The sequence below is a fragment of the Garra rufa genome, chromosome 1 (genome assembly GCF_049309525.1).
Source record: "Garra rufa chromosome 1, GarRuf1.0, whole genome shotgun sequence".
NCBI lineage: Eukaryota > Metazoa > Chordata > Actinopteri > Cypriniformes > Cyprinidae > Garra > Garra rufa.
In genome coordinates, this window is record NC_133361.1 from 33,344,227 (window position 1) to 33,356,384 (window position 12,158).

Below are 12,158 nucleotides of genomic sequence, written 5' to 3' on the forward strand. Positions count from 1 at the left end.
GTGTTTTTGTGTGTGTTTGTCTCCCCCTGCAGGTTTCAACCCTCGCTGGGATTGTACTGTGAGCTTTCAGCTGCAGGTGCCTGAACTGGCCTTGGTGCGCTTCATGGTGGAAGATCATGACTACAAATCCAAGAACGATTTTATTGGCCAGTTCACCCTTCCTTTCACCAGCCTACGAACAGGTGTGTATGTGTGTGCAGTTCACACATTATGATGTTTTTATAAGACATATACTATATTTAAACATAAACATGACTTTGGTGGAAGTGCTGTATGTATTTTAAATGTTACAATTGCCATCAATCAGTAAGATTTTATTCAACAAGAATGCTTTAAATTGCATCAAAATGACAGTAAATACATTTATAATATTACAAAATATTTATATTTCAAATAAACGCTGTTTTTTAACTTTCTATTCATTAAAGAGTCATAAAAAAAACTGTATCACAGTGTTTTCAGCATTAGGTGTAATAAGAAATGTTTATTGAGCAGCAAATCAACCTTTGCCTTCAAAACAGCTCCAGTTGGAATGTTGTTATACAAGTACTCTGTGTGTACAAATACTGTGAGAAGAATAGTTTCCAGTTCACTGAGAGGTCAGTGAGATGGAAATCCCCCCCCCCAATGTACATATATGACCATGTGACCCCCCCCCCCCCCAAAAAAAATGTATGTATACATTTTCCTTCATTTTTCCTTCATTTTGTTTTACTTTCTTAGTATTCCTCAATCTATTTATTATAAGCAATATAACACGAAATTTGATCAGTTATTTGATTTGATCCAAAGTACATCTAAAGCACTAAAATAAATATTGAAATAGTTTTACTTTTTAAAATAAGTGTTTTCTATTTCAATATATTTTTAAATGTAATTTATTCCTGTGATTTCAAAGCTGAATTTTCAGCAACATTAATCCAGTCTTCAGTGTCACATGATCCTTCAGAAATCATTCTAATATGCTGATTTGCTGCTCAAAAAACATGTAATATTATTAGTAGTATGTTGAAAACAGCTGAGTAGAATCTTTTCAGGTTTCTTTGATGAATAGAAACGTCTCAGGTTACGTATGTAACCCTGGTTCCCTGAGGGAACGAGACACTGCGTCATCAACGCTCTGGGGAATGCCATTGGCGAACCCGGCTCTGAATCAGTCTGCAACCAATAGGATGACGGGAGTGACGTCACCAACGTGATGACGTCATACGACCAGGAAGTATATAAGCACGTGCGTTTCAAACCGGCTTCAGCTTCCAGGAATGAAGCGATGCGCGGTAGGAATGCGGGAATTATGGCCCATGACGCAGTGTCTCGTTCCCTCAGGGAACCAGGGTTACATACGTAACCTGAGACGTTCCCTTTCGGGAACTCTACACTGCGTCATCAACGCTCTGGGGAACGATATGCCCACGTCTCCAGAATTCCAAATTCCTACCCAGTGGTGTTTGTCTGGGAAGAAAAAGGGGAAGCGCTGCTTCTGGTGGATCAAGCCAGGAAAAGCTCTCTGCCTGGGGTTACCAGGGCAAGAGAGGCAGTACACCTCTGTCCGGGGGACCAGCCCGGAATCAGAGGCCAGTGCTCGTTGATACTTACCTGCAGGAGCACTGACGGTTCTCCGCCTGGGAAACTACCAGGACAGGAGAAGTATTACACCTCCGTCCGGGAATAGTGCCGGAGCGAGAGGGAAGTGGCATATACCTCGGCCCTCGGGCTCACGAGGAAAGTGGTCGCTCTGTCTGGGGACACCAGCAAAAGAGGGACCAGAAGAACTCTGCCTGGAAAACTGCCAGGACGTGAGTGGGATGACATCTCTGCCTGGGGAGCACCCAGCGCAAGAGGGAACATAACAAGTACCTCGGCCCTCAGGCACTCGAGGAAAGTAGTCCAAACTCTGTCTGGGGAACAGCCAGCACGAGAGGGACTAAATTAGCTCCGCCTGGAAAACTGCCAGGACGCGAGCGGGATTACATCTCTGCCTGGGAGTACCCAGCGAAGAGGGATATGATCCGCCTCGGCCCTCGGGCTCACGAGGAAAGTGTCTACCTCCGTCTGGGGACCAGCCAGACGTAGAGGGACAGGTAGCGTCTGGGGAGTATGCCAGAACGCTAGGTTGCTTCGCCTGGGAAGAGTGCCAGGACGCAAGCGGGATTACATCTCTGCCTGGGACGTACCCAGCGAAGAGGGATTGAGTAAACCTCGGCTCTTGAGCCCACGAGGTTAGGTCATACACCCTAGTCTGGTCACCAGCCAGAGAGGGGTCCTCCTTGGCCCTCGGGCACACAAGGAGAGGGCAATCCTTTGTCGGGGCGCACCCGGATCAAGAGGGATGCAATTAGTGCCTGGAAACTCTGGCCAGAGCACGGGAAATAGCTCCGCCTGGAAACAGCCAGGACGCGAGTGGAATTACATCTCTGCCTGGGGAGTACCCAGCGCACGAGGAATCATAGCAAGAACCTCGGCCCTCAGGCGCTCGAGGAAAGTAGTCCAAACTCTGTCTGGGGAACAGCCAGCACGAGAGGGACTGAATTAGCTCCGCCTGGAAAACTGCCAGGACGCGAGTGGGATTACATCTCTGCCTGGGAGTACCAGCGAAGAGGGATATGATCTGCCTCGGCCCTCGGGCTCACGAGGAGAAAATGTCTACCTCAGTCTGGGGACCAGCCAGACGTAGAGGGACAGGTAGCGCCTGGGGAGAAAGCCAGGACGCTCGGTTGCTTCGCCTGGGAAATTTGCCAGGACGCAAGCGAAATAACATCTCTGCCTGGGGAGCACCCAGCGAAGAGGGAGAGTTATCCACCTCGGCCCTCAGGCCCCGAGGTGATAGGCCTCCGTCTGGTGACCAGCCAGACTAAGAAGCATCCTCGGCCCTCAGGCACACGAGGAAGGGTAATCCCTTTGTCGGGGCGTACCCGGACAACAGGGACCCGAGAAGTGTCTGGAAACTCTGGCCAGAACACTAAATTAACTCCGCCTGGAAAACCGCCAGGACGCGAGTGGAATTACATCTCTGCCTGGGGAGCACCCAGCGCAAGAGGGAACATCTACCTCGGCCCTCGGGCTCACGAGGGATAGCGCCTTCGCTGTCAGCTCAGGACAGCCGAGCTCGTAGCTCTTAGGTCTAGTTCATAGAACTTTACAAAGGTCAAAGGGGTGGACCAACCCGCCGCACTGCAGATGTCCTGAATGGGGACACCTGCTAGCAGAGCTTTGGAGGCAGCCATGCCTCGAGTTGAGTGAGCCTTGACGCCCATCGGTGATGGGAGGCCAGAGGACTCATAAGCAGTAGTTATTGCATCTACAATCCATCTACTGATAGTATGCTTAGTTGCCGGGAGCCCCCTCTTAGGGGGACCGTAACAAACTAGCAATTGCTCTGACTTTCGCCACAGGGCAGCTCTGTGGACGTATGTGTCCAGTGCTCGCACTGGACACATGCAGTTATACTTCCGATGGTCGTTCTCCACGAATGGAGGAGGATAAAAGGCCTGTAGGGTGACTGGCTGTGGTACTGCTGTTGGAACCTTCGGTACGTACCCTGGTCTAGGGTAGAGGAACGCTTTGGCCAAACCGGGCGCAAAGTCGATATATGAAGGGGCCACTGAGAGGGCCTGAAGGTCTCCTACTCTCCTCAGAGAAGTAAGAGCCAACAGCAGCGCCGTCTTAATTGTAAGGAAGCGATCTGAAATCTCCTCAATGGGCTCGAATGGAGGCCGAGAGAGGGCTTCAAGGACCACAGCGAGATCCCAAGAAGGAGTTCTGGGTACCACCCGAGGCCTTATCCTGAGTGCACCACGAAGGAAACGTATGACCAAGGGGTTCTTGCCCACTGACATACCACCGAGAGGGGTGTGGAAGGCCGATAATGCCGCCACGTAAACCTTCAGGGTGGAGTGGGCTAGCCCTATGGAGAGGCGAGACTGCAAGAACTCCAGCACTGTACCAACCGGGCAGTGGACTGGGTCTGCGTGTCGCTCTTCACACCATGAAGTGAAAAGCTTCCACTTAAGGCCATAAAGTTTCCTTGTAGAGGGAGCTCTAGAGTGAAGGATGGTCTCCACAACCTCAGCTGGGAGACCACTGTCTATGAGGTGTGCCCCCTCAGAGGCCACACCCATAGTTTCCACTTCTCTGGGTGGGGGTGGCAAATTGCGCCCCCAGCCTGAGAAAGAAGGTCCTTCCTGACCGGAATCTCCCACGGAGAGCCGTCGAGGAGGGAAATGATGTCCGAGAACCATACTCGGGCCGGCCAGTACGGGGCTACTAGTAGTAGACTGACTCCGTACCGGCGCACTCTTTCTAGAACTCCTGGGAGCAGAGCGATCGGGGGGAAAGCGTACAGACGAAGCCTCGGCCAGGTCTGTACCATAGCGTCCAGCCCCAGTGGAGCTGGAGGCGTTAGAGAGTACCAAAGGGGACATTGCGAAGTCTCTTGAGTCGCAAAGAGGTCCACTTGAGCTTGGCCAAACACTCTCCATATCTGCTTCACCACCTCGGGGTGAAGTTTCCACTCCCCGGGCCTCGGCCCCTGCCTCGACAGGATGTCTGCTCCAATGTTCAGATGCCCAGGGATATGAACTGCACTCAGTGAGAGGAGTTTCCCTTGGGACCACAGGAGGATATGGTACGCCAGCTTGAATAAGGGGCGTGAACGCACACCTCCTTGGTGGTTGATGTAATATACTACCGCTGTGTTGTCGGTGCGAACTAACACATGACGGTTTCTCAGGTCTGGGAGGAAATGCCTCAAGGCCTTGAACACTGCTAACATCTCTAGGCAATTGATGTGCCACAAGAGATGGTGACCGGTCCATAGGCCGGAGGCCGAGCGGCCACTCATGACCGCTCCCCACCCGGTGAGGGATGCATCTGTCTCTAGCGTGACGCGGCGACAAGGAGCTCCCAAGACCGGGCCCTGAGATAGGAACCAAGGTTTCTTCCACATGTCTAAGGCACGAAGGCAACGCCGCGTGACCTTGATCTTGCGGAACGGATTTCCCCTCGGGGAGAATCCCTTGGTCTTGAGCCACCACTGCAGTGGCCTCATATGCAGCAGGCCAAAAGGTATTACGTTGGCTGCAGCTGCCATGAGACCTAACAGTACTTGAAACTGTTTGACAGTGAGTGACAGGCCTAGCTTGACCGCATTGACTGCAGTAAGGATCGACTCGATCCGAGCAGGAGACATTCGTGCCTGCATCGTGGTCGAATCCCATGCCACACCTAGATAAGTGGTTCTCTGTAAAGGAGACAGCACACTTTTCTTGGCGTTGAGCCTCAACCCCAGCTTTTTCATATGAGCGAGAACAACATCTCGATGCTGAGCCGCTAACTGTTCTGAGCTGGCTAGGATAAGCCAGTCGTCTATGTAGTTGAGTATGCGGATGCCCTGGAGTCGCAACGGAGCCAGCGCAGCATCCACACACTTCGTGAAAGTGCGGGGTGAGAGTGCTACGCCGAAAGGAAGAACTCGATATTGGTAAGCTTCGCCCCTGAAAGCGAACCTGAGAAACTTCCTGTGTTGAGGAAGGATGGAGATATGGAAATATGCATCTTTGAGATCTATCGTGACAAACCAGTCCTCGGACCTGATTTGAGACACGACCTGCTTGACAGTAAGCATTCTGAACTTCAGCTTCATAACTGAGCGGTTCAGTAGCCTGAGATCTAAGATGGGCCTCAGCCCTCCATCCTTCTTGGGAACAATGAAGTACCGGCTGTAGAACCCGGATTCTCTGTGCTGAGGAGGGACCACCTCGATGGCTCCCTTCCTTAGAAGAGAATTTACTTCTTGTTCCATGACCAGAACCTGCTCTGGGCCTACCAGGGTAGGAAATACTCCGCTGAACTGAGGCGGAGGAGCGCCGAACTGGATTTGATAACCTTTCTCTACCGTACGAAGAACCCATGAAGATACATTTGGCAGTAGTTTCCACGCTGCTAGAAAATGTACTAAGGGAACCAGCCTCTCGAGACTGGCCTCTGGTAGAGTTTGAGGAACTAGTTCGGTGGCCTGTAACAGCTGACTGGCAAGCGACACCTGAACTAATTGCTCTGAGGACCCCCGTAGGGGTGACAAACTTGCTGAGTCCGCTACGAAATCGGGCGGAAACCCCAGCAGGGGTTTGCGGGAGACAGCCGCGCCCTGAAACACTGGCAGGGTTAGCTGACTGGTCTCCTGAGGGCCCCGAGGGAGAGTGGGTACCATAAATTGTGGAAGACCCGCTTCTCCCCCGAGAGGGGCTGCCCTCAATGGCCCTGAGACACAAAAGTCAGGGCCGCTTAGCCGAGGACCTCTTTGACTGCAGGACGACCCTCAGGTCCGGCCTGGCCTTAGAGGCCCTCGACTTGGAGCGTGACTTGCCCTGCCCCCTAGATCTATCTGGCGGGGCACGAGCGGCCACGCTAGCTTTTTGGGTCTGGCGGTGTGAGGAGCTGGTACGCGGCTGGGGCTGCTCCCGTCCGGCAGCCCCAGAATAGACACGGCGAGGGAGGTACTGTTGGAAGGCCGCACTTTGTTTGCGGGCCTCCTGGTACCTGCTGACGACGGCCTCGACCGAGTCGCCAAACAGACCAGGAGACTTGAGTGGGGCGTCCAGCAGAAGGGCCCTGTCCTTCTCCTTCATGTCGGACAGGGACAACCATAGGTGTCTCTCCGCGACCACCAGGGCTGCCATAGACCGCCCAACAGCGCGGGCGGTCTCCTTGGTGGCACGGAGAGCTAGATCTGCTGTTCGCCTCAACTCAGAAACATTGACCTCCCTGCCTTCGTCTAGGTCTTTAAGCAGGTCAGCCTGGTACGCCTGCAACACAGACATTGTGTGCAAGCATGAACCGGCCTGACCTGCTGCCGCGTACCCCTTGCCCAGCAAGCTGGAAGTTAGTTTTAAAGGCTTGGTGGGCAAGGTTGGAGCCTTCAAAGATGATGCCGCTGCGGGCGACAGATAGCTCGCAAGCGTCTGCTCAACCCTGGGCATCATCTTATAGCCGCACTCCTCTACCCCCCCAACGTTACCGTAGTAACCGGAGGAAGGGGTGAAGACGCGGGCTGAGAAGGGTTTTTCCCATGATCTCGACAGCTCACTGTGGAGATCAGGGAAAAACGGAAGGCTCCTTCCTGGAGGTGGCTTGTGTGTCCGCAGAAAGCGCTCATCTAGCTTGCTTTCATGCGGCTCATTTTGACTGTGCTCGGCGGGCCAGCTGATGTTGAGCCTGGCTACCGCACGAGTCACCACCTCCAAGAGCTCCTCAAACTGTGGGGATTTTACTGGCGGTTGGATGAGGTCAACACTCTCTACGTCAACCTCCTCGGAGGAAGACAAGAGTAGTGTTGAGACCTCCTCTCGGGGGGAAGAAACCGCAGTGCGGGCTTCCGCATCCAAGAGGAGATCAACCGATCCGCCGGGTGAGGAAGGAGATAGGGGATCACCCGTCTCCATACCCTCCAGCAGATCGAGCTGCGAACCCCACGAGTGCAGCTGCCGCTCCGCCTCAGCGGAAGCGGGGCCAGACCCGCGAGGAACGCTGGTGAAGGCTCCCTCCTCGAAGAGAGCCTTCCGGGAACGAAGCACCCGCAGTGGAAGGCGCTCACACTGCGGACAGCCAGCCCCCTCGAGGGCTGACTGAGCATGCTCCGCTCCCATGCAGAGAACACACAGACTGTGTGTATCCCCACCAACGATGAATCGCTGGCAAGGAGGAACACACCGTCTGTGTGACTGCTGCACCGCCATAACAAACTTCTTTCCCCTTTTTGACATTGCTCAAAAGAAAGTTGTGCAAACTGGCACAGAAAAACAGCAATGCAAATAACCAGACAAACAGACCAACATAGAGCGCTTCGCTGAATGACAAAAGCTGAAGCCGGTTTGAAACGCACGTGCTTATATACTTCCTGGTCGTATGACGTCATCACGTTGGTGACGTCACTCCCGTCATCCTATTGGTTGCAGACTGATTCAGAGCCGGGTTCGCCAATGGCATTCCCCAGAGCGTTGATGACGCAGTGTAGAGTTCCCGAAAGGGAACTTCAGAGGAACAGTATTTATCTGAAATAGAAATCTTTTGTAACATTCTAAATGTCTTTATTATCATTTTGATCAATTTAAAGCAGTGTTTTTCAACCACTGTGCCGCGGTACACTAGTGTGCCGTGAGAGATCGTCAGGTGTGCCGTGGGAAATTATTCAATTTTACCTAATTGGTCTAAAACATTTTTTGAAAACTAATAAATTATTGTCTGCGAATAATATGCTATTGTCAAGCTTCTCAACCCTGACTGCTATAAAAACTAAAAACAGAGAGAGACTAAGAGCTGTTGAGGAAGAGCTTCGTGTGTGTCTTTATTCAATTCCTGCCAGGATATCAGCTCTGTGTTCATCCAAACAGGCCCAGGTTTCACACTGAGTAGGTAGAAATATGAAAGATCAAAAAAGACTGTTTTCATTGTGTTTATTTGATTCCTATTCAAGACACTTTGATAAGAATGACTGTATATTGTTTAATTGCACTTTTTTTTGAAAGAAGAAGCAATATGAAAGATCATAAAATACTTTTTTCTTTGTGTTTATTTGATTCCTGTTCAAGACACTTCGATAAGAATGGCTGTATATTGTTAATATAGGCTACAGAGTTTCATTTTTTTACAGTTTCGATTGTTGGTGTGCCTTGTGATTTTTTTCAATTAAAAATGTACCTTGGCTCAAAAAAGGTTGAAAAACACTTTTAAACAAAAGCTTTTTATTTCAGATAAATGATGCTCTTTGGATCTTTCTATTCACAAAAGAGTCCTTAAAAAAGTACTCGACTCTTTTAAATATTGATAATGACAATAAGAATAAATGTTTCTTCAGCATCAAATTAGCATATTAGAATTAATTCAGCATCATCAGGAAAAATGATACTTAAAATATAGCTTTAATCACAGGAATGAATTACATTTTAAACTATATTCAAATAGAAAGCAGTTATTTTTAATTTAATAAGTTATTTAGTGTTGTAATCACTGGCCAAACATGGATGTTTGAAGGTATAAGGTAAGGTTTAAAGGTATAGTTCACCCAAAAATGAAAGTTCTGTTTAATTACTGCATTAATTACTCACCCTCATTTCAATCCAAACCTGTAAGACCTTCGTTCATCTTCGGAACACAATTAAGGATATTTTGATGAAACCCAAGAGCTTTCTGACCCTGCATAGACAGCGAAAGTCATGCGTCACATGCATCGTGCTACTCAATAATGGCGGGAGAGAAGATATCATTGAATACAGTCATTATTTTTGTTGTCTTTGTGCACAAAAAGTATTCTCCTAGCAGCTTCATAAAATTACGGTTGAACCACTGATGTCACATGCACCATTTTAACAACGTCCTTACTAAGTTTCTGTACCTTGACCGTGCTAGGACCCTTGCCGTCTACGGAGTGTCAAAAAGCTCTCGGATTTCATCAAAACTATCTTAATTTGTGTTCTAAAGATGCATAAAGGTCTTATGGGTTTAGAACGACATGAGGGTGAGCAATTAATTAATAATCTTCATTTCTAGGTGAACTATCCCTTTAAGGATTAAAAGGTAATCTGTGGTGTATTTGGTACATATCACATGGAACACTTGTGTGGCTTAAAGGAACACTCCACTTTTTTTGATATAGGCTCATTACCGTTTTGAAATCCATTCAGCCGTTCTCCTGTTCTGGCGCCTGCTGCGTCCATGTTACGGCAGCAAACTTCCTTGACTATTACGCCGGAATTGGAGTGTAGTTCCTAATCTTATCGGCCTAGAAAATCCTAGCTTTACATTTTCCGCCGGTCTTAGTACACGATATAACTACAGAAGAGTCAAGTTTTAAATAGGACAAATATCGAAACTCGTTGGTCATTTTTGAACGCGATGCTATTGGTCTAATAGGATTCAATGATCTATGCTAAGCTATGCTAAAAGTGATATCGCCAGAACAGGAGAACGGCTGAATGGATTTCAAAATGTTAAAACTCAACTTATTAACTCGGGGGGAGTTGGAGAATGAGCCTATTTCCAAAAAAAGTGGAGTGTTGCTTTAACTAGATTTTTTCACATGTATTTATCCTAGTGTTTGTGTTATCCTCCAGGTTATCGTCACGTTCACCTGCTAAAAGCTGACGGCTCCAATCTGTCCCCTGCCACCCTCTTCATCCATGTCAAAGTGGTACGGCGAGGAGTTCCTATTAAAACCGTTTCTGAGCGGATAGGCAAGGCCTGAGGCTTTTCTGTCGTGATTCCTGGAAATGTTGATTTCTGTAAGCACCTTACTGAAGGAAAAGCCCCTGAGCCAGGCTCTTGAGGTGCTGCTGGGACTCTTCAGAATGAGACCACCTGAAAAAGGTGACAATGTACATGTAAGCACAGAGTCAGTGTAGATGTGTGATTCAAAGTGCATTTTGCTTTGTTCATTTGTGGTGTTGTCTGCAGAGCAGAAAGTCAAACGTGTCATAGAAGTGTTATCATGGAAGCTAAAGATCTTATGAAGTCAGTATTGTTAGACGTTACAAGGCAGTGTTGATCATAGACTCTGTTTCTGTTGAGACAGAGCCTTGAAATAAGGAAATTTAACATTTTGTGGAAATGAAATATTTTAATAGAACTTAACCTAGGTTTTACATGCTGGACAAGAATTGTATCTACATGTAGACAGACATTAGCTGTCTTTAATATTTTTTTATATTTAGATTTGATATGCTGAATACTGACAAGCAAGGTAAAGAACGTGTAGAAAAACATTTTGAAGGAATACTGGAAGCATAGCAAGTATATAGACTGTTTAGTAAGAATCATGACTATTTTATTGCAGGTGTGTTTTAATTGATTCAAACACCAACACCAGAGATTCAGCAGTATATATAATATATATTAATATTAATCTGTGTTTGAGACAGAAAATTTTATTAGAAAGCTAAAAGCTGTAAAAATGTTTAGTGTTGTAAGATGTTCAAATTTGGTCAAATTACCCAACTTGGCCAGTGTGTCTTTGCTGAAGATGCAGGCAACTATAGAACTTGCCGTTAGATACTCCGTTTCACATCCAACTTTGTTGAATCATGAAAACTTGTGGTTACTGATAACTCATAAAGGTTGTGTTTTGTACTAGACTGTGCTAATTAATTTATCATAATATTATGTTCTTAAATGTAGATTTTCTGTTTCACAGTAGAAAACAGAACATGTCTTGATCTTAATGTCTTACTTGTTGTTCATACAGTATTGTATGTGTATGTTTGTGAATATGTGCATCATTTTTATCAAGGAATCACTCTTTTTAAGTTGTATTGAAATAGATAATCAGTGAATTATTTAATTATTATTAACTAGTATTTATTTTTACATTATCAACAGCAGACGTCCGTTGCAGCTCCTCACCTCTTTAACACAGATACCTAATTATTAGCTTTCTTTTTGCTTGAATAGTGTATTTTTGAAAATATCAAAATATGTGAATTAGTCTCCATTGTGCAGCTGTGCTTATTAATTGTTTGTATTGATATTTGAAAAGATGTAGTGCCTTTGAAGGCATGCCTACAATTTATAAATCTAAAAATCTAATTGTGCTTAAATATTGTGTGTTTTATTGACTTCTGAATGCATGTATGTGTATGTGTGTGTTCATTACCAGTCAAAGGTTTTTGAACAGAAAGATTTGTAATTTTTGTTTTAAAGAAGTCTCTTCTGCTCACAAAGCCTGCATTTATTTGATCCAAAGTACAGCAAAAATGGTAAAATTGTGAAATATTTTTACTATTTAAAATAACTTTTTTTATTTGAATATGTTTTAAAATTACATTTATTCCTGTTATTTCAAACCTGAATTTTAAGCATCGTTACTCCAGTCTCATGATCCTTCAGAAATCTTTCTAATCTGATTTGCTGCTACATTTTTATTATTATTACTATTATTATTATTACTATGTTAAACAGAGCAGAGTAGATTTTTTCAGGTTTCTTTGATGATAGAAAGTTCAGAAGAACAGCATTTATCTGAAAAAAAAAATTCTTTTGTAACATTATGATGTCTTTATCATCACTTTTGATCAATTTAAAGCATCCTTGCTAGATAAAATTATTAATTTCTATAATTTTTCCTGCGAAAAAAGCTTTTGTATCCAAGCTTTTTGAACGGTATAGTGTAT

At 46.5% G+C, this 12,158-nt stretch overlaps 1 protein-coding gene across 1 annotated transcript in view; it reads left to right on the forward strand.

The window, feature by feature from the left end:
• Positions 1–11,585, forward strand: part of plcd3a (phospholipase C, delta 3a) — a 47,623-nt gene extending 36,038 nt beyond the window's left edge. Inside the window, exons 14-15 of the mRNA XM_073839130.1 lie at positions 33–182; positions 10,107–11,585. Coding sequence (XP_073695231.1) covers positions 33–182; positions 10,107–10,237 — 281 coding nt within the window. The 3' untranslated portion in view covers positions 10,238–11,585. The remainder of the gene's footprint in view (positions 1–32; positions 183–10,106) is intronic.
• The last annotated feature ends 573 nt before the right edge of the window (positions 11,586–12,158 follow it).